This window comes from Pseudophryne corroboree, chromosome 11 (assembly GCF_028390025.1).
Source record: "Pseudophryne corroboree isolate aPseCor3 chromosome 11, aPseCor3.hap2, whole genome shotgun sequence".
In the NCBI taxonomy this organism is placed as follows: domain Eukaryota; kingdom Metazoa; phylum Chordata; class Amphibia; order Anura; family Myobatrachidae; genus Pseudophryne; species Pseudophryne corroboree.
Genome location: NC_086454.1, coordinates 79,358,336 through 79,381,262, shown reverse-complemented (window position 1 = coordinate 79,381,262; position 22,927 = coordinate 79,358,336). Strand labels below are relative to the sequence as shown.

Here is a 22,927-nt window from a genome sequence, read left to right as displayed (position 1 = left end):
TTGTGGTTCCGGTTGTCACCGACACTTCTGCTACTTTAAAGTCTTTGGATGTTGTGAGGGCTTTGAAGGTGTATGTGAAAAGAACAGCTCGTCACAGAAAAACGGACTCGCTATTTGTTCTTTATGATCCCAATAAGATTGGGTGCACCCTGCTTCAAAGCAGTCTATTGCACGCTGGATCAAATTTACTATCCAGCATGCTTATTCCACGGCAGATTTGCCATGTCCAAAATCTTTATATGCCCACTCTACTAGGTCGGTGGGTTCTTCCTGGGCGGCTGCCCGGGGTGTCTCGGCTTTACAGCTCTGTCGAGCAGCTACTTGGTCAGGTTCGAACACATTAGCCAAGTTCTACAAGTTCGATACTTTGGCCTCTGAGGACCTTCAGTTTGCTCAATCACTTCTGCAGGAACCTCAGCACTCTTGCACCCGGTTTGGGAGCTTTGGTACATCCCAATGGTACTAAATGGACCCCAGTATCCTCTAAGATGTAAGAGAAAATAGGATTTTAATTACCTACCGGTAAATCCTTTTCTCGTAGTCCGTAGAGGATACTGGGTGCCCGCCAAGTGCTTCGTTCTTCCTGCAATGTTACTTGGTTAAGTAATGTTGGTTCAGCCGTTGCTGATCCTGTTTTAAAGTTTGGTTAGCTTGGCTTTCCTCTTGTTGTGTATGCTAGTTCGGAATCTTACCACTATCCTTATCTATCCTTCTCTCAAAGTATGTCCGTCTCCTCGGGCACAGTTTCCTAGACTGAGTCTGGAAGGAGGGGCATAGAGGGAGAAGCCAGCTGACACTATCAAGTTCTTAAAGTGCCCATGGCTCCTAGTGGACCCATCTATACCCCATGGTACTAAATTAACCCCAGTATACTCTACGGACTACGAGAAAAGGATTTAACGGTAGGTAATTAAAATCCTATTTTCCAGGGCGCACAACAGTGCACCATTGACGGCCTGGCACCCTGCCCCACTCCAGACCTGGAAAGAACACTAATCACACGGAGCTTTTGATTCACACCCACAACACTCTCATGCACGCCCACAAATCAGGGTGGGTCCATATTATTGCTTTGGCACCGCCCAGTTCATGCCCTCAAAAGATCCTATTTCACGGAGAGACAAATCCGGCCAAGTTGCGCCTGACTCAGAATAGGACAGACATGCACAAAAATTAGTCAAGCCGTTCGTGCTCTGTATGCAAAAATGCTCAATTTGCATGAGTGAAGGGAGATCCGTACGACTCAAAACCAGGCCCCTAATGCACATATGCCCTCATTCTGACCTGATCGCATGCAGCAACTTTTTGCTGCCCATGCGATCAGGTAGACGCCGCCTATGGGGGAGTGGATTTTTGCATAGCAAGGCTGTGATCGCTTGTGCAGCCGTTCTATGCAAAAAAGTTTTGTGCAGGATAGGCGTAGGGTCAGACTTACTTACATGTTGCGATCACTTCAGTGTGTCAGGCCCCGGAATTGATGTCAGACACCCGGCCCTCCAAACGCCTCGACACGCCTGTGGTGGACTCACCACTACCCGAAAACGGTCAGTTGACGCCCTGGATCCGCCTTTCTGCTGTCAATCTTCTTGCGGTCGCCGCTGCGACCATTTTCTTTGTAGGAAGCGTCGCTGCCCGGCGACAACCGTCGCTGGACAACGATGCGCCTGCGCATTGCGGCTGCAGCGCATGCGCAGTTAAGACCCAATCGCGCGGCTGCAAAAAAGTGCAATGTGCGATCGGGTCAGAATGACCCCCATAGTGTTTAGGATGAGCTATGTTGCCTATTAGAGCTGCCTGAATGTAAAGATTCATAATTAAGTTTAAACAATGCATTTCCCAGGAGTGTACGTTTCCCATGCACCATCTGTACAAAGCGTCCATTATTTCCTAGTGAATCTACAGACTGCATTCTTCATGCATCAGCGAAGACCTGTATAAAGGTGACCCTAGATTAAGTGGCTGTGCCACACACTTAAAATAATGGGCAACATCCAAGTGTTATACCCCTTTCACACTAGCACCTAAATCCCAGGATTTTACGCTTGAACGCGCATCAATCTGGGATTTTGGTAGGTCTGAACGCAAACTTTACCACAGTCGGGGATGAGATCCTGGATATTGACAGCTTTTAGACCAGGCAAATTCCCGGCTCTGAGTCTAAAAGGGGTATTATTTTATTTTTAAAGATGTTGCTTACAGTGAAATAAAACAGAGTGTTGAAGTTTATTTGAAGGAGAAACAAAAACAATTTTATTTGATTTCCTGTTTCTGGTACAGAACAATGGTTATGGGATGTAAGGGGGGTTATTCAGAGACGGATGCAGCCCCTGCATTCGCAGGCAGCGTCCACGTCCATCGTGCGCGACCCTTCTTCATGCGGCAGCATACAAGCACATAGAGAGAGAGAAAAGAAGACTCTTTTTGTGGGCGCACTCGTCACAATCTGTAAATACCGTATGTTAAATGAGAATACTAAAACATAACTTTTAATAGAAATGCCATCAAGATAATGTGTGTCTCACTACCTCTAGTTAGAGATTTCATCTGAGATATCTAAATGTACAAAATTAAATAAGTTGGTAGATGCATGCAAATAAAAACAAAATCTCAATGAAGTTTCACACCAATTAAATTGGTATTTGTAAATAATGTGCTACAATGCTTTGCACAATTTATATTACTAAAAAATAATATATGTTCTGGTCATACTCCATTCATAATGGTTTGCAGGTTTTCAGTCATGAGTCAAACTGTATCCCGCCGCCTTGACCAGTACAGATAAACTATATTAATAAATAAAGCCACAATGAGCCGGGCATACCAGGGAGCCCCACTTGGGTATATATGGTACCGATATTAAATATTGGACGATCATAGGTAAAAGGAAGATAGGGGTGCTTCTGCTGTTATAGTGTATGCTGATTGTACCGTACTAGTGGTTCTAAAAACCCCTACAACACTTTGTATTCCTTGGAGGTCACACTTCCAGGTACTAACCAAGGCCAGGACCGCTTGGCTTCCAAGATCAGACGAGATCGGGCATATGTGGTGTGGTATGGTAGTAGAGTTACTAAACTGGTATAAGGCACTAATGAGAGAGCACCTAAAAGGTTAATAGAATAACGAAAGAAAGATTTTTTTGGAAAAAATATATGATTACACAGGACAATGGTCCTTATAAAGGAAAAGAAAGGAACAAAATTATAGACGGGTGAATCTGCTGTCTGCGTTAGGCAGAGACATAGCCCTGGATCGCAGATGAAAGTTCACCGAATAAGTGTAGTAGGAGAGAAGAAGAACGGAGTTGCATGAAACAGAGTAAATGATATTAATGACAATTGCCATGCAAATGTAGGTTTCTTAATTAGTAGGTATAATATTACAGGTTGAGTATCCCATATCCAAATATTCCGAAATACGGTATATTCCGAAATACAGACTTCTTTGAGTGAGACTGAGATAGTGAAACCTTTGTTTTTTGATGGCTCAATGTACACAAACTTTGTTTAATACTCAGTTATTAAAAATATTGTATTATAAGACCTTCAGGCTGTGTGCATAAGGTGTATATGAAACATAAATGAATTGTGTGAATGTACACACACTTTGTTTAATGCACAAAGTTATAAAAAGTATTGGCTAAAATTACCTTCAGGCTGTGTGTATAAGGTGTATACGTTAAAAGTATTGGCTAAAATTACCTTCAGGCTGTGTGTATAAGGTGTATACGTGACATAAATGCATTCTGTGCTTAGATTTAGGTCCCATCACCATAATATCTCATTATGGTATGCAATTATTCCAAAATACGGAAAAATCCGATATCCAAAATTCCTCTGGTCCCAAGCATTTTGGATAAGGGATACTCAACCTGTACTATAAAAAAAAAAAAACACTGCACAGAAGTATATAAATTATGACTGATGCCAAAGTTTTGCTCAGAGTAGGTATTGATCAATAAGGAGGCTCCTGCATCGAGCAGTGAGTATACCGGTACTTTGTAATGCCAAATATTGCACAGATTATATATCTTTAACATCTGAAAAATGCACATCAAATTAATACTAAAGAATAAGTGGAACATAGAATAACAATAACCAGAGTGACAATGTTCCCCAGACGTCTGGGGATGGAAAGGAGAAAAATAAATGGAGACACAAAATGTGAAACCAAAGATGCAACAAAAAAAAAAAAAAAATGCTTGGAAATTGATTGACCGTGGAAATACGGTGTCATCCGGATTGCTCACCAGTATCCCACGGTTACCTGTGATCAGCCAAGGTGGTCTGGGGATCCAGTGGTACCGTAGTCCCAAGTGGGAATCCAGGGGAAAATTATTTACAAATACCAATTTAGTGGTGTGAAACTTCATTGAGATTTTGTTTTCATTTGCATGCATCTACCAACTTATTTCATTTTGTACATTTAGATATCTCAAATAACATCTCTAACTAGAGGTAGTGAGACACACATTATCTTAATGGCATTTCTATTAAAAGCTATGTTTTAGTATTCTCATTTAACATACGGTATTTACCGTAGAGTCTTCTTTTCTCTCTCTGTATGTGCTTGTATACTTCTCTCTGACTCAGGGCGCACCACCATATGGACATACCAATTCTGATACAGATTACACTTTCATTGTCCCAGGCTGGTTCATTCCTAATTACTTTCCAATATTTTCCTGGTGCCTAGTCGTTCCCTTTTTCCCCGTTTTCCCCATGCGGCAGCATCCCAGAAGGATGCGACTGCAAGGTGATTGACAGCGGCTCCCCATTTGTGAGTAGATGGACGCAGATCTTGCTGCGGAAGCAAGATCGGCATCCATCTCTGAATAACCCCCGTTGTTCCTTAATTTACTGCAGGTGACACTTTGGTAACTGCTGTCTATGATAAGACTTTGGCTGACAGCTAGATCTTTGCATATACAGCAAGCCAGAACACGGGCAGCACGGACGGTGTAATGGTTAGCATTACAGCCTCACAGCAGTGAGGCCATGGGTTCCCACCATGGACCAAACGGTGTGGAGTCTGTATGTTCTCTCAGTGCTTGCAGGGTTTACTCCGGGTACTCCGGTTTCCTCCCACAATCCAAAAATATACAGGTTGTTAGGCGCCGAGGGTCCGCTCGTCAGTGCGGCCGGCGCCTAGCAACGGGGACGCCACTGTCGGATCGTGTTCCCCGTTGCTGGGTCTAAGTTTATATCATCACTGGTTTCCTGGCTGTGTAGCATGCAGCTGCACGGCATGTTGTAATTATCACTCATCTGTTTCCCTGGCCATGCAGCTTGTCAGCTGCATGGCATTTAATCCAATCAGCCTCCAAACAGCTGATTGGAAGACTCTCTGTTAAAAGCACTCCCAGGACTCCTCACAGACGCCGGTGATAGCTTCCTGTTTGCCTGATTCTGCTGCAGAGAGAGTTCCCAGTCCCGGTCTGTTCGTTTGTTCCTGTTCTCAGTGATCCAGTACTCGGAAGTTACCATCTGTTCCTGGAGTCTGACCGAGCACCTTTAACATCTGGTGGTGTTCGTGAGTCGCGGCGCAGCCGTGTGTTGCGGCTTGCCCGCTACTATTTATTATTGTGTTTATTTTGAGTTCTGGAGCTTTGCGGAGGATTCCGCTTCCACAAGATCCACTCTGGTGTCCAGCGGTGCTGGATAGGAGTGTCGGATCCGTGGATCCTTGGTTGTCCTTTTCCCTGGCGGCTAGTCCGCACATACCTTTTGATTTAGTTAAGTTAGCTTGTAACCCCTGGCTTGGTTGCTTAGTCAGAGGGCCCCTTGTTATCTCCCTGTCTCGGACTTCCCCTTGTCTCCCATTAAGACCTGCGGGGGCATCGGGGTTGGGCAGACATAATCCGCCCTTCGAACGCGGCTGCCATGGGCTCAAGCAACCATAGTCTCGCAGGGGATTTCTGATAACACGGGCGAGACAACGGAGTTAGGGCGCCAGGGGTTACTAGGCTCTCCAGCTCCCACAACCTGTATTTCATTCCTGTACTCAGATCTCTGCCATAAGATCTTCTCCAGTCTGGAGTACAGGAATCGTAACATTATCACCGGCCCGACAAAAGAAAAAATTTCAACAGGAGTTAATTTTTTCACTTATCCAGTAGGGAGAATTTTGTCGGCCTCATGAATCCCACCGGTGTTGGGCCAAATCCTGGCCAGTTTTTGGTTAGTCAGATTCAGGAACTTACCCAGATGGTTCAGGATCTGTCCCTCCGGGTGAGCTCACAGGAAGATCTGTTACGGACTTCCCCGAGGGTCATCCCTGAACCAAAAATGCATCTGCCTGACCGTTTTTCTGGGGATAGAAAACAGTTTTTTAATTTTAAAGAGTCTTGTAAACTGTATTTTCGTTTAAGACCAGTTTCCTCAGGTACGGAGGCTCAGCGGGTTGGAATTATAATTTCTCTGCTTCAGGGGGATCCTCAGACCTGGGCTTTTGGTTTAAAGACAGACGATCCGGCCTTATCGTCTGTAGACGCTTTTTTGAAATCTTTAGGGCTATTGTATGACGACCCTGATAGAGAGGCATCCGCAGAAAGTCAGTTGCGTGCTCTAAGACAGGGTAGGAATCCTGCAGAGAATTATTGTACGGAGTTTCGCCGTTGGTCGAACGACTGTGGCTGGAATGATCCTGCCCTGCGCAGTCAGTTTCGCCTCGGCTTATCTGAATCTATAAAAGACAGCCTCCTTCAGTATCCCGCTCCTGAGAACCTTGATAAACTCATGGAGCTCTCTATTAAAATAGATCGTCGGCTCAGAGAGCGGAGGACTGAGAAAGGGGCATTTGTAGTTTCTTTTCCCTGTGTTTCTTCCGTTCCGATAGACATGGAGGAGCCTATGCAGATTGGTCTCTCCAAATTGTCTCCGGAAGAAAGAACCAGGAGGCAAAATTCTGGTCTGTGTTTGTACTGCGGAGGTAAGGGACATTTTGCCCGTAGTTGCCCAAACAAGTCGGGAAACTTCCTGACCAAGTGAATAGTGAGGGGGTTCACTTTGGTCTACAGCTCATCTCCTCAAATAATTCACTATTGGTTCCTGCTAAAGTTTCTTATGACAGCCTCTGTTCCTCGGTCTCTGCTTTTGTGGACAGTGGAGCTGCAGGAAACTTTATGGACATAACATGGGCCAAGGCCTTAGGTATTCCTCAGTTAACCTTAAGTAGGTGTATCACCATGCATGGTTTAGATGGGAGTCCCTTATCCAATGGGGTTATTTCTCTATGTACACCTCCTGTTTTGCTCTCGGTGGGAGCTCTACATTCTGAAAAGATTGAGTTTTTTCTTACCCATTGTCCAGCAGTTCCTGTGGTTCTGGGTCACCCTTGGCTGGCCTTTCATAATCCCATCATAGATTGGCAGTCTGGGGAGATTCTACAATGGAGTACCATCTGTGATAAAGAATGTATTACACTTCCTATCCGAGTAGCTGCTGCCAGGTCCGCACATATTCCTGGAGAGTACCAAGATTTTTTGGATGTGTTTTCCAAGGGCAATGCGGATATTTTGCCTCCCCATAGGCCTTATGATTGTACCATTGAGTTAATTCCTGGTGCCACGTTGCCTAAAGGAAGGTTATATGCATTGTCTGGTCCTGAAACTGTGGCCATGAATGAGTATGTGAAAGAAAGTCTTGAGAAAGGGTTTATCAGGCCATCTAAATCCCCTTTAAGTGCAGGTTTTTTCTTCGTAGAGAAGAAGGATGGTTCCCTCAGACCCTGCATTGACTTTCGAGCCCTGAATAAAATCTCAGTAAAGAATACTTACCCTCTGCCTCTGATCTCTGTCCTCTTTGATCAGCTACGTTCGGCTGTTATTTTTTCTAAGATTGACCTGAGAGGAGCATATAATCTCATTAGAATCAGATCGGGGGATGAGTGGAAAACGGCATTCAGTACTCAATCAGGTCACTATGAGTATCTGGTCATGCCTTTCGGCCTATCTAACGCTCCGGCAGTCTTTCAGGATCTCATTAATGATGTGCTCCGTGAGTTTCTGGGAAGATTCGTTGTGGTCTATTTAGACGACATTTTGATTTATTCTGACTCTATAGAACAACATGTTACCCAGGTGCGTCAGGTACTTAAGAAATTACGTGAAAATCACTTGTATGCCAAACCGGAGAAGTGTGAATTTCACGTCACGGAGGTATCCTTTTTAGGGTACATTATTTCCCCTCTGGGATTCCGAATGGAACCTAAGAAGCTCCAAGCCATCCTGAGTTGGGCGCAACCCACCAACTTAAAAGCAATTCAGCGCTTTTTAGGGTTTGCGAACTACTACAGAAGGTTTATTCACTCTTTCTCTGACATAGTTGCTCCCATTGTGGCACTCACTAAGAAGGGAGCAGATCCTACCAATTGGTCATGTGAAGCTAAAGTATCTTTTCAGGCCTTGAAACAAGCCTTTGTCTCAGCCCCTGTCCTTAGACATCCCAACCCAGAATTGCCTTTCATCGTTGAGGTAGATGCCTCGGAGGTTGGTGTAGGGGCTATCCTTTCTCAGAAGGATCCAGATTCCCTTGAGTTACATCCTTGTGCCTTTATGTCCAGGAAATTCTCATCTGCTGAATCCAACTACGATGTTGGTAATCGGGAGTTGCTGGCTATTAAATGGGCTTTTGAGGAGTGGAGTCATTGGCTTGAAGGAGCGACCCATACCATTTCTGTTTTGACAGATCACAAAAATCTTCAATACATTGAATCAGCTAAGCGACTGAATGCCCGACAGGCTCGTTGGGCTTTATTTTTCACTCGTTTCAAATTCATTATCACCTTCAGACCTGGTTCCAAGAATACCAAGGCAGATGCCCTCTCACGCAGTTTTCTTCCCGCTCAAGACAACAGTCCTGTTACTCTCATACTTCCGCCTTCAGTCATTCAGGCAGGTCTCACACAGGATGTTTTTTCTCAATTGAAGCTGCTTCAACATCAAGCTCCGGGAAATACTCCTGCTGGTCGTCTTTTTGTTCCTGAGTTTTTGAGAGCAACTGTTTTGGAGGAATTTCATGATAGCAAAGTTGCAGGGCATCTGGGTGTCGCTAAAACTTTTGAATTGGTATCCCGCTCAGTGTGGTGGCCTGGTCTTTCTAAAGACATTAAAGAGTTTGTTTTTACGTGTCAGGTCTGTGCACAGCATAAAGTTCCCCGTTCTTTGCCTATTGGTCAACTTATGCCATTGAATGTTCCTCTTAGACCATGGTCGCATATCTCCATGGATTTTGTGGTGGATCTCCCTCTGTCAGCTGGATGCACAGTCATATGGGTGGTAGTGGACCGTTTTAGTAAGATGGCTCATTTTATTGGTCTTCCCCGATTGCCATCTACCCAGGGATTGGCAGTCTTGTTCCTCCGTCATGTTTTCAGACTCCATGGGTTACCCACTGATATTGTTTCTGACAGGGGTCCACAATTCATTGCACAGTTTTGGAAGTCTTTTTGTGCTTCGTTAAAAATGAAATTATCATTAACCTCCGGTTATCATCCACAATCAAATGGACAGACTGAGCGAGTGAACCAATCCTTAAAACAATATTTGCGTTTGTACTCGGCCAAACTCCAAAATGACTGGTCTGAGTTTCTTCCATTGGCAGAGTTTGCTTATAATAATGCCTGTCATTCCTCCACCAATGTGTCTCCATTTTTTGCAGTTTTTGGTTTCCACCCCAGAGCTAATTCATTTTTCCAACATTCCTCTGTCTCCTCTCTGGCCCTGACCTCTCATCTTAAACTTATTTGGAAAAAAGTGCACATAGCTCTCAGAAAAGCAGCTTTCAAGGAAAAAGATTTTTCGGACAGGTTCCGGCGGCCGTGCACTTTTAGAGTAGGAGACAGGGTGTGGCTGTCGACTCGCAATATCAAACTTCGACAAACCTCAGCCAGATTGGGTCCTAGATTTATTGGACCATTTCTCATTATCAAAAAAGTCAATCCAGTTGCTTTCCGATTACAGCTACCAAAAACGTTACGAATCGGAAATACCTTCCATTGCTCTTTGCTCAAACCATATGTTTCATCTAGCAGATTTCCTCGTAAAAAACCTCAGGGGAGATCACCAGTTAATGTACAGGGTCAGCAGGAGTTCGTGGTTGAGAAGGTTCTCGATTCCAAGCTGTCCCGGGGTCGGCTTTATTTTTTGGTGCATTGGAAAGGTTATGGTCCTGAGGAAAGGTCGTGGGTCCTAGATGAGGACCTTCATGCCCCAAGGCTCAAAAGGGCATTTTTTCAAGAATTTCCTCAGAAACCCGGATTTAGGGGTTCCTTGACCCCTCCTCAAGGGGGGGGGGGTACTGTTAGGCGCCGAGGGTCCGCTCGTCAGTGCGGCCGGCGCCTAGCAACGGGGACGCCACTGTCGGATCGTGTTCCCCGTTGCTGGGTCTAAGTTTATATCATCACTGGTTTCCTGGCTGTGTAGCATGCAGCGGCACGGCATGTTGTAATTATCACTCATCTGTTTCCCTGGCCATGCAGCTTGTCAGCTGCATGGCATTTAATCCAATCAGCCTCCAAACAGCTGATTGGAAGACTCTCTGTTAAAAGCACTCCCAGGACTCCTCACAGACGCCGGTGATAGCTTCCTGTTTGCCTGATTCTGCTGCAGAGAGAGTTCCCAGTCCCGGTCTGTTCGTTTGTTCCTGTTCTCAGTGATCCAGTACTCGGAAGTTACCATCTGTTCCTGGAGTCTGACCGAGCACCTTTAACATCTGGTGGTGTTCGTGAGTCGCGGCGCAGCCGTGTGTTGCGGCTTGCCCGCTACTATTTATTATTGTGTTTATTTTGAGTTCTGGAGCTTTGCGGAGGATTCCGCTTCCACAAGATCCACTCTGGTGTCCAGCGGTGCTGGATAGGAGTGTCGGATCCGTGGATCCTTGGTTGTCCTTTTCCCTGGCGGCTAGTCCGCACATACCTTTTGATTTAGTTAAGTTAGCTTGTAACCCCTGGCTTGGTTGCTTAGTCAGAGGGCCCCTTGTTATCTCCCTGTCTCGGACTTCCCCTTGTCTCCCATTAAGACCTGCGGGGGCATCGGGGTTGGGCAGACATAATCCGCCCTTCGAACGCGGCTGCCATGGGCTCAAGCAACCATAGTCTCGCAGGGGATTTCTGATAACACGGGCGAGACAACGGAGTTAGGGCGCCAGGGGTTACTAGGCTCTCCAGCTCCCACAACCTGTATTTCATTCCTGTACTCAGATCTCTGCCATAAGATCTTCTCCAGTCTGGAGTACAGGAATCGTAACACAGGTAGGTCAATAGGCTTGCAACAAAAATTAACCCTAGTGTGAATGTGTGTGCGTAATCATGTGGTAGGGAATACAGATTGTAAACTCCACTGGGGCAAGGACTGTTGTGAATTGCCAAATATTCTCTGTACAGCGCTGCAGAATATGTGTGCGCTATATAAATAACTGGTAACAAGTAACAACAAGAACATTCCTTTTAAATATGGGGATAATGAACAGTATGAATGGGGCCTCACAGTGCAACCAGTATGTAAATCAGAACAGCCCTAGAAAACTCATTGTAAATTGAGGTCTCAATGACTCAGCAGTCTCTATAATGAAGCCCAAAGTGTCCAACCAAGGGCCTTTGTGTTATTACTTAAGTTCCCTTGTTTAATTACTCTGCTCCTAGTCATACACACTCTAATCTCTCTGCTGAGCAGTTTGACCTTTCTTCCACCACATCCTCTCATGTTACTAACAGCCTCCCTGGTGTCTCCTCCTGCAAATCCCAATGTTACCTGAAGCTTGACACATTTAGAAGATGAACTTTGTATCACCTCACCTGAAGTGTATCACTTATCCATTCCACGGGCCTGTTACTAGACCCATGGGCCCAGGAGCAACTTCTCATGTGTCAATCCCAACTTCAACAATGTAACAATGACACTACCAGCGTTTCACTCAGTTATTTCATAGATTCTGACTAAGAGGTCAATGACCCTGAGGGATAAACGTTAGGCCGCAATAAGGCGTATTTAATAACATGGTGTAAGTAATACAAACAAACTTAAGCCCACAGTGACCGATTATACATTATAAAGTCTAATTTGCACTGGAATGATCAGAACTTATGTCTGTATATTTCATGTACTATGATACACCTAGGTGAAGCTCTTATCACGGTGTGGACCCTTATGGCAGATGCATTTCTGATTCGTTAACACTGAGGTTTAGCAATCACATACATACGAGCTCTGACAATTCATTGTTAGCTTGCCCTCTAGGGTATGTTCTCTTTTTCTCTGTTACTAATGTATAGATGACACACGTGTTGCAATTTCTGACAGTCAATTAGGCTGACTTGAGTGTAGCTCACAGCTTATATAGGGCATAAAAGGACAGTAGGCCCTGATCAACATATGAGTGGAATCTTTCAGATGCCCACTGAGGACGATGTCACACCCAGTAGGACAATTTCTGTATCTGGCCACACCGACTTGTTGTGAGCTGCGTAGGAGCCCCGTCCTGATATATCAGATTTGGTCACATTTACGATCCAGCCAAACTTCTTACACACTGAGACGATATCGGCCCAACATAATTTCCGGTCAAATCAGAAAAACATATCGCTGAGAGCGCCTAGTGTGTATCAGCGATTTGCACGTTTCCATGTGATATCGTCTGTCCGGCCGTGCTGCACAACCAGCCGGACAACATCGCATGTGGCGCTGTGCAGTGTAATCAAGGATAGATTGTTCCATTCTTCATTACATCGTTGTGATGTGTACCGCGGTAACGATAGGTCGGCTGCCATATCATCCCACTACACTTTCTTTACCCAGGTTTAGCGGCTGATACTGAAACGACAAAACAAAGCAAGAAAAAAAAAAAAAGCAAGCAGCTTTGCACCTAGACAAACCTTGTTGCACTGCTAGGGGTAAAAATCCATTTAGATTTTTGCGTGTACATACTGGCTGCTTTTGGATGTAGCTCACACATGCTTTATTTTTACACTGAAATTTGAGTTTGGACACACCCCACCCACATCTACATCTCTCTGCACATCCGCCCCACCTGCAGTGCAGCATGGTTTTACCAATGTGCACAGTTACTTGCATTTACTTTATTCCTTAATCAGAATCAGGCCCTAAATGCGAGTTGTTCACAAAACACGATTTGTTCGCAGAAGTGGACGTGTGCAGTGAAACGTGCTGCAGACTGATCTAAAACAGAGAAACCTCCATTTTGATCTTTTAAGTTTTATTTCTGAATATTTCTATGCAGTTTTACGTAACTTTTTTTACCGAAACTGTGACGCGATTACATTTTATCCTAGATACTGAACCGTCTGAAATAATGGCACTAGCAAACTCCAGGACATGTTTATTGCTGTTGACGGATACCATGTAATCGGGGGCATTTTAAGAGAGGAGATGGCCCGCGTGCAGCTTCCGTTGCGGGCCCACTAATCTCTGGCAGTGAGTAGACTCCAGCATTATGCCAGAGTGTACTGCGCATGTGCAGGTCGCTGGGAACGTAGCGCCTGCACTATGTACCTGGGGATATCTCCAGCACGCATGCGCAAATCACTGCAGCGGCCATTTTCCAAATGATCTGTGTCTGCAGTGCAAGGTGGCTGCCGCGGGACTCTGGAGAGGTCAGTATAATTTATAGGTGCAGGGTGTGCTGTGTGGGTCCTTCTGGACCCAGGGACCCCGGGTGCTCTGCTCACCTTGCCCTCATTATAGAAACACCTGTGCATGCAATTAATGATCCCAAAATGGAGACACGCCATCTCATCCCCCAAACACCTGCACAGTCCCGAAGCCGGAGATTGTGGCTGAATTGGCTCCTTGACATGTAGAAAATATATACCTTAAACAGGTAATGAAAATAATTTTAATGAAGATATAGCTATGAAGAAGTGATGCTGAATTTGTTGATGACAACTTGTGTACCGTTTTGTTTATTTTGCTGGTGGCATCATTAAAGTGTTTATATTTTTTTTTTACAAATTTTTAAATTAATAAATTTATATTGATTTACACTTTCCCCAATATTCTTACTCCGATATTCAATTACCCCGACAGCAAGTCGGGTGTAATGTGTCGCCGCCGGGGCTAATTAATTAGCACGTGCCGGCTTATCGGGTATTTTGTTTCACCTGCCTCAGACAGGCGAAGCAAAATCCCTGATAACAGCCCCGTATTCATCCGAGAACAGGGCCATTTCACCCGAAAACACACAGGTTTCACTGAACCTGTGTGTTTACGAGTGTAAATGCACTTGTTACCGCCCAGCTAATCAAATAGCCCGACCGCAGCACCCGAAGAAACATTGGGGTTTTTACTCCCGATGTCTCTTCGGGGCAAACTGAATATCCCCCATACTCTCTGATCATTTTAAATGTTAATTCCCGAGCAAATAAAAATTTATTTATGAAATAATAAACCTAAATAACAAGATTCACCTCCATTTTTGGCAAGTTCTGATAGCGCCAAGCTATTTTCATAGCGTCATCTCCCAATCCGGGACTTCTTTTTCCACTTTTGTGGTCATCTTGCTTAGGAATTTCATCTGTAAGGGGTTCTGGAAGATTCTGAAAGAAAAAGAAGGCTTTTATTAAACTGCAAAAGAAACAATGAGTTATTAGCATCTTTGGCACAGTAACAGGGTTGAAGGGGTTCTAGGGGTCATTCCGTGTCAAATCAACACACTGATTTTACCTCATCACCTCAGACTTTAATAAAATTTGGTATATGAAGAGTATATATGTTGTCTATATGGCCCTATACACGCAATAGTAATGAAAGATATGAACGATCTCGTTCATTAATGAACGAGATACCATTCATATCTTTCAGTGTGGAGGCTCAAGCGATGAATGATGCACGGCCCCGCGCTCGTTCATCGCTGGTGCCCCGCTGCTTGCGCATGCAGGCTAATATGGACGATCTCATCTAGATTTGCCTGCACTGCTATGGAGCCGGGTGACGGGGGGAGTGAAGAAACTTCACTCCTCCAGTCACTGCCCACCCCCGCGTCGCCCATTGGCCGTATCCACCGTAGGGCAGCTCGGCGGCGGATCGCGCTGTGTGTAGGGCCCTTAAGAAAAATTCAAAATATTATTTAAATATCTTATGCAGTTTCCAAAATATGGCTATTTAAAGTTTCAAAAATCTGTCAAAAACACACAACCGGCATATTCTCAAATCGCCATAGCAGCTCTCCTAATTAAGCTATAGAGGTGGGAGCGGTGTCATTTTTCTGTGTTTTTATGCCCTTTCTTATGATATACAACACAAAATGCTTTGTGAGCAAAAACGTTTTCCAAATTCAGACTGAAATTTTTGATAATGATTATATCAAAAAGTGCATCAACAAAAAAGTTTAAAACATTTCAGGAAATATAGTCTATACTAATGTTAAATGTTTGGCAAATTTTTACAGTGGAAGGATAATGAGTTCATAGTTAAAAAATTTTTTTTTAAAGGAAGGAAGTTTATTCAAAAAAGCCGGGTGTATTACAAGTAGTAATAGGCAATAATAGATTTGATGACTTCATTAGTTTAATTTAATAAATCAAGTTTAATAGAAATACTTGACATTGTATTAGTTAGTCAACAGTGTCAGCTGAAGATAGTTTGACAATGCCTCAGTGTTTTTAAAGTGTCATCAGGAGACATGACATAAATTCTTCCAGTTGGACTTATATATAGGGTCAACTTTGCATAAGACATCTCTTAAGAGGTATCCAAAGTACATCAAGGCTTCCTTGGATAGAAAAATTATGGTGAAGGTCACTTTTAATTTGTCTTCATCTCATTCTTGTCCATCAAATAAGCAAGCCACCATTTCTTGTTATATACAACGGATATATATCTTTATGACTGGGCAGTAGAAAATATATCTGGAATTAATTTGATGTTCACAATGCAAGAAGGCTATATTGAGCCTGAAACATTTTTGAATGACCATTTCAGCTACTCGGTAACAGTATCAAGCTTTTATACCAGCTGATTTAAGTACATCAAAAATATCTGTGTAAACCTAAGGCTACAATATCCTCTACAGTATGCGTTACAAAATCTCTAGACAAAATCCAGTTGACACAAAGAAATGGCATAGTGTTTAACAAGAAATGGTGGCCTGCTTCGGTCTACTACGGTATGCCAGCACCGGGATCCCGACCGCCATCATGCCGGCAGCGGGGCGAGTGCAAAAAAGCCCCTTGCGGGCTCGCTCTGCGGGCACACCCCAAGAGGGAAAATAGTTGTCGGTATGCCGGCTGTCGGGATTCCAGCGCCGGTATGCTGAGCGTCGGGATCCCGACAGCCGTCAAATCAAATGCCTCCCGGCTTACTTATGTGATGGACAAGAATGAAGATGTCATCCGTTGCAAGACCACCGATAAGCATCCAACTACAAAGAAATCAGGTTTGCGCACATCTTTCAATCAGACCCTTAGGGGTTTATTTACTAAAGGTTGATTTTTCTAAATTTAAAATCAATGAAAAATCAATCTCAATCAATGTTGGGTTTCAGGGTCTGAAACACACATTTACTAATAGATAAAAAAAAAATTCTATTAATTTTTAAATGATCAATTTCCATCGAATTGAAATCAATGAAAAATCAACCTTTAGCAAATATATGCCTTAGATCGCATTAATGTGTTCAAGAAATACAAACAGATATTTAGCTACTGCACTTGAGAGAAAAAAAACACGCTGAATTGCCTATAGTTAAATAAAAAGCGTGATGACCTATAGCTCACACACAAACATTAGTAACTTTCATCAAATACAAATCCAACTAATAGCCTCATATGAATCATCGCATGACTCGTCTGCAGCAGATAACATGTAATGATCTGGGGAAAGCCTTTTGTATTTGTATTTTATAATTAAATGCCTGCATAGTACTATGCAGTTATAAATGTCTTGCCTGAATGCAAAGCTAAATTCAGGCTCCTATTTTGATTAATATATAACCATTTTCATAAAAGATGAGTCAAAATTTATGGTATTTAAGCTTTCAAAGATTACCCAAGCAGCAACAATAGCGAACGTGCTACCCCTGCATTAGACGAATGCGGCGGAGGAATAGGTCGTTAAAGCAATCTATTATTTTAAAGAGCAAAACAGCTTATTTAATTGTATCTCAGAGGAATAAAATATGATGTTTTGCTCATGCCGGAAATATTTCCTTAGTTATAGGCGTGTCAATGCTGTTTAGTAACAATGTATTCTGCAAATAACAAAATGCTTTGACTAACTTTCTTTCCTGTTTGTATACTGGTAATATTCTTTGTACGCAAAGTTCAGAATTTTCCCGCAAAGCTTTTCTGGCCTGCATTGCCACCTATCAAGTCTTTCATTTTATGAATGGCACTGTGTTTTCATTGTAGGTTCCATGAAAGGTGGAGCACTTTGCCAATCTATTATTATAAAATTAGGGCCTGATATTAATTAGGTTATTGTATAGGTTTGCGTTATGACCTAATAAAGGCTGTGGCACATGCACGTTTGCAGAGAAAAGGGCAGAGAAAAAGACTGAGAATGGGGTTGGGGGCAGAATAACAGGATGGAAGGGGGCGGTAACAGTAGGACCAAAGTAGCTGTGGGGGCGGAGCGGCGGAGGTGACCCTGCATGTGACCGATCCATTTTTTTTACTAGTGAACAACGGGGGTAATTTTGAGTTGATTGCAGCAGCAAGTTTGTTAGCAATTGGGCAAAACCATGGGGGTAATTCCAAGTTGATCGCAGCAGGAAATTTTTTAGCAGTTGGGCAAAACCATGTGCACTGCAGGGGAGGCAGATTTAATATGTGCAGAGAGAGTTAGATTTGGGTGAGGTGTGTTCAATTTGCAATCTAAATTGCAGTGTAAAAATAAAGCAGCCAGTATTTACCCTGCACAGAAACAAAATAACCCACCCAAATCTAACTCTTTCTGTACATGTTATATCTGCCTCCCCTGCAGTACACATGGTTTTGCCCAACTGCTAAAACATTTCCTGCTGCGATCAACTTGGAATTACCCCCCATGTGCACTGCAGGGGGGGCAGATATAACATTTGCAGAGAGTGTTAGATTTGGGTGGGTTATTTTGTTTCTGCGCAGGGTAAATACTGGCTGCTTTATTTTTACACAGCAATTTAGATTTCAGTTTTGAATACACCCCACCCAAATCTGACTCTCTCTGCACATGTTATATCTGCCCCTCCTGCAGTGCACATGGTTTTGCCCAACTGCTAACAAATTTGCTGGTGCGATCAACTCAGAATTAGGCCCAATATAGGCAGTGTGTATACGAGTTTATGTATTAGTTGCAAATTTGTACCTGGACAAACTATGTTGCAATTTAATAGGTGCAAATGCAATTTTCTAATGGCAAGCTAGAAAATACTGCATTATATTTGCTTGTGACATTTTAGAACACCAATAATTTAGAGCTGACATTGGATGTGTCCCCTGACAATACAACATGGTTTTACCAAAAGTGTACACTAAATGAGCCTCATTTTTGGTATAGTATGCATTGTGTGTGTTATGCATATGTATTTCATATATGTGCATCACATATGTACTGTAAATGCACTGTGTATACGCTGAAGTGCCAAAGGTGATGGGATAGCAGTATGTAAAGGTATGTCAACGTACTGCGACATCTTGGAAATGGCCAGACCTGCATCAGTTGTAATCTGACATCTTGTGAGACAGTGTGAACACCGGTTAGGCGGAAACTGACATGAATTATTGGAGTTCGAATGGGGCATGATCGTGGCTGCCCGACGGATAAGATATTCCATTTCCGAAGATGTGAGGGCATACAACGTTCCTCGATATACGTTGTCACATGTGTACCGGGAATACCTGATGGAAGGCATTACCACACTCTGTGGATAGCGTAGTGGATGACCACAGGTGCTTAAAGATTGTGACCAGCGGCGTCTGGCCATAATTGTTCAGTTGTTTTGGGCTAATGGTAGGGTTCGGGTGTGGCGCAAGGCCGTCTGAGCACGTCATTGACTGGTAATCACTAAGTGGTAACCGCCATGTTGCAGTGCTAGGTTACCATTTGCGGCCTTTCATGTACTTCATGTACCCAAAGAGAAATTAAATATTCCAGCAGGTCCCATATTGTCCAGCACTGATTCAAAGAGAATTCTGGAAAGGCCCGACGAATGGTTTGGCCACCACGTTCGCCCAACATGAACCCAATTGAGCATCTATGGTACTTGGTGGAGATGTCCATTCATGCCCAAGATCCTGCACCTACACATATCAGGGAGCTGTGGAAAGCTATCCAGACAGCATGGGTCAACATCTCTCCAGAGGTCTTCCATTCACTCGTGCAATTGATACCATGCCAAGTTGGTGCACTTCGCCGGGATAGAGGGCGGTCCTAAGTGATACTAAGCAATTATCACACGACTTTTGGCACTTCAGTGTGTGTACTGTGTATTTAGTATACCTAGTGCATTTAAGCATTGCGGGTGAACTGAATATTAACAGTATACATAGCATGCAGTATATTTGTGCATGGTTATGTTAATACTATGTATGCATTGTATATATCTTGTGTAATTATTGTGTGTGTACTGTGTATTATGGTAGTATCACCAAATGTGGTGATAGTGAGCTACTGACTCTGTGTGGGGCTGGAGGGAATCCACCCACACAAGGCAGAAAAAGCAGGTGTGACCATGCCTAGAGGCTGCCCTGTTGAGACAGAGCCCAGGTGGAGCTGGAGCAGACACAGAGTCGAAATGGTACTGTAAGAGCCAGTCAGAGCACATTGTGTGAGAAGCCATTGAGGGCCAGGAGGTCAGTCCAGACCTGCATGTGTGGCAGGTTGGGCTACTAAACTATGGGAAGAAGTCAGGCCAGTGATCCTTGAATGCTAGTAGGCTGGAGCTTGTATGACTGTACAGAATGTGTGAGCAACTGTGCCAGCCAAAGACCAGGCCGGAGCCTGTGTTACTCTGCGGGAAGTAGAGTGTGATATTTTTGTGGGAAACTTTTAATTACATTTGAAGAATAGCTGCCTTTACTAGTGAGGGCTCAAGAAGTCAGTTAGTTGCTCTGAATGGTGGATAGGCTGTTTGGTATTTTGTTTTTGTTTACTTATGCTGAGAGTAAAGTTTTATTATTTCATTTATTCACCGGAAAATATATCAGTGGATCCTGATTTAGCCCTTAGACCACAGGTTCTCAAACGGGTCCAGGTTTCAAGTTTATCCATGCTTGGCCACAGGTGACTTCATTAGCACCTCAGTCAATTTGATTTAACCATCTGTGCTGTGCCTTGGATATGCCTAAAACCTATCTTGAGGACTACATTTGAGAACCTCCGCCTTAGACACTTTACCAAACGCACCCCTCTACCGAGCTAATTACCCCATATCATCACAGTTTGACAGTACAACCAGCATGTGTATTGTATACCGAATTATATTATTACTGTGTACGTATCGTATATGTTCCGAGTGTAATTAGTGTGTGTATGGACTATGAAAAGTATAACCAGCATGTATGTTGTGTTTAGGTTATATTACGGTGTACGTATCATAACTGTAGCGAGTAATTATGGTGTGTGTACTACATATGAACAGTACATCTAGGATGTGTATTGTGTACTGTGCTTTTGTGCACTGTTATGTCGTATGTACAAATTGTGTGAGCGTGTTTGCAGGTGTATGTAACTATAACATAGTTGCCAACTGTCCCACAGTGCCAGATTTAAGAGATTAGTTGCTGGAAAGTCCTTATAGTTTAAAATTAGCATTCCTCTTTCTCAAATACAATCATATATTCTTAATTTATAGTGTTGATGTTTAGCAATGGAGAAGTCCTGACAAGCTGGGGATTGTAGTGCTCCCAGGTCTGATGAGAAAGTGACACGTATGACCTGTTTGGATGCATGAGGTGTAATGTGTTTTTGGAAACAAATGTAAAATGTTGCGTTCTATTCTGCTGTTGCAATTTATCATATATTTCAGCGGCAACAAGTTGTTTTATTTTATTTTGTTTAAATACTACTCGTTATTTCTTTCTGGATTGAACTTTTCCCCTAAATAAGTATGGCAGTGTATTTTGTGGGATTTTAATCTCCAGACATTTAATACCAACCTAATATGACTAACAACACTGTTCAGCAAATTAAAAGTGATCTTTAAAACACCTTATTAACGTAATTAAGTGTATTTCATTTATTAGCGTTGTGAATAACAGAGTACATGTCTACTTTCTATGCATGTGTTTTAATTCTAACCTTATCTTATAATTATTGTGCTTTCCTTTTAGCGCTTTGAGCAATGCAATTAGTCTGAACTAAATGACAATGAACATTAGTCTGGTTCATTGGCTTACCTTTACATACATAGCACAGTGTCTGCTTAGCAGGAAATCTACTGAGTAGTGTGTAGTACATCTCAGGTCAATGCAGGAAAGATCAAAATGCAGGAAAACTAAACACAAATGCATCCTCTTCCCACAGATCCACCCGCCCCCCACCACCCCACACACTACTCCTCAGGTAAACTAAACTTAAATGCCCCCTCTTCCCACTGACCCCACCCCCATTCCACAGGAAAACTAAACACAAATGCCCCCTCTTCCCACTGACCCCACCCCCATTCCACAGGAAAACTACACATAAATGCCCCCTCTTCCCACTGACCCCACCCCCATTCCACAGGAAAACTACACATAAATGCCCCCTCTTCCCACTGACCCCACCCCCATTCCACAGGAAAACTAAACATGAATTCCCCCTCTTCACACTGGCCAGCGCCCCCCATTCCATTCCCATCGCCTGAGTAATATATCTTGAGATATTAGTTACAGAGGTGCCATGATCATCACTCTTGGAATAGGAGAATAAAATTATTTCGGATTAGGTAAATGCTGTGCACGGATAGTTATATTTATTTATTCTCTGATAGCTAATTAAACAAAACAAAGTAAAAAGTCTGACTTTTTTTATTCGTGGGGGGGGGGGGGGGGTTGTCACTTTTTACCAAACAAACCCCCCCCATTAGCGTACTGTGTCATTTGCCACGCTTCAGGCAAGGTAACTATTCCCAATTGTAGTCCACATAGTTGGAAAGGTTGAAAAAAGTGAGGGGAAAAAACGCATACCGACTGTTGAACCTGTCGACCTTTTGTACTTTCTACCTTTTGCACGTCAACGTTTGATCGTATTGACCTTTTCTACCTGTCAACCTAATGCATGTTGACCATTTGGAGTTGACCTATTGACTGTAGTTCCTTTTTAATGTAGATCTATTACTCGGATTCCGTCGTATTGTTAGGTACTGCCCACATAACCCCAAGCAATAGCCCAATGTTAAAGACCTATAAAGGTAATGATAGTCATAGGGTGCTCTATTAGCCCCGATGCCGTTTTGGTCAATCAAAGCGTCCGGATATCGCGATTAGTGACCGATGGCCATTATCGCTGTATCCAAGTATAGACTGTTTTGATCGTCTGAAATTGGACCTACGATCACACGAATAACACATGGGATTGGGGATAAATCCCTGAGGCACCCGAAGCATAATCTCCAACAAGTGTCGGCATTGGGGGAAAAGTATGCCAGCATCTGGGATAATAGGATAACCCCCGGCAATCCTATTACCTGTGGCAAAGGTACCACTGCTAATAGGATACCGCACTAAGGGGGACATGTACTAAGAAGTGATAAAAGCGGAGAAGTGAGCCAGTGGAGAAGCTGCCCATGGCAACCAATCAGCTGCTCTGCATACTTTTATATTATGCAAATTATAAATGTTACGTCAATGCTGATTGGTTGCCATGGGCAACTTCTCCACTGGCTCTCTTCTCCACTTTTATCACTGCTTAGTACATGTCCCCCTTGGTGCCAGGAAATGAGTTCAGTGGCGGGCCCTCAGAGGCTGCATCCACACATAAACACAATAGAGGGGTCCATGATGAGCTGTAGGAGAC

General features: G+C 43.4%; 1 protein-coding gene across 3 annotated transcripts in view; it reads right to left on the bottom strand.

The window, feature by feature from the left end:
- The window catches only part of ELP4 (elongator acetyltransferase complex subunit 4), a 563,638-nt gene that overhangs the window by 361,556 nt on the left and 179,155 nt on the right, over positions 1–22,927 (bottom strand). For all 3 annotated transcript variants that reach the window (XM_063944452.1, XM_063944453.1, XM_063944451.1), the window contains exon 4: positions 14,422–14,550. In XM_063944452.1, coding sequence (XP_063800522.1) covers positions 14,422–14,550 — 129 coding nt within the window. The remainder of the gene's footprint in view (positions 1–14,421; positions 14,551–22,927) is intronic.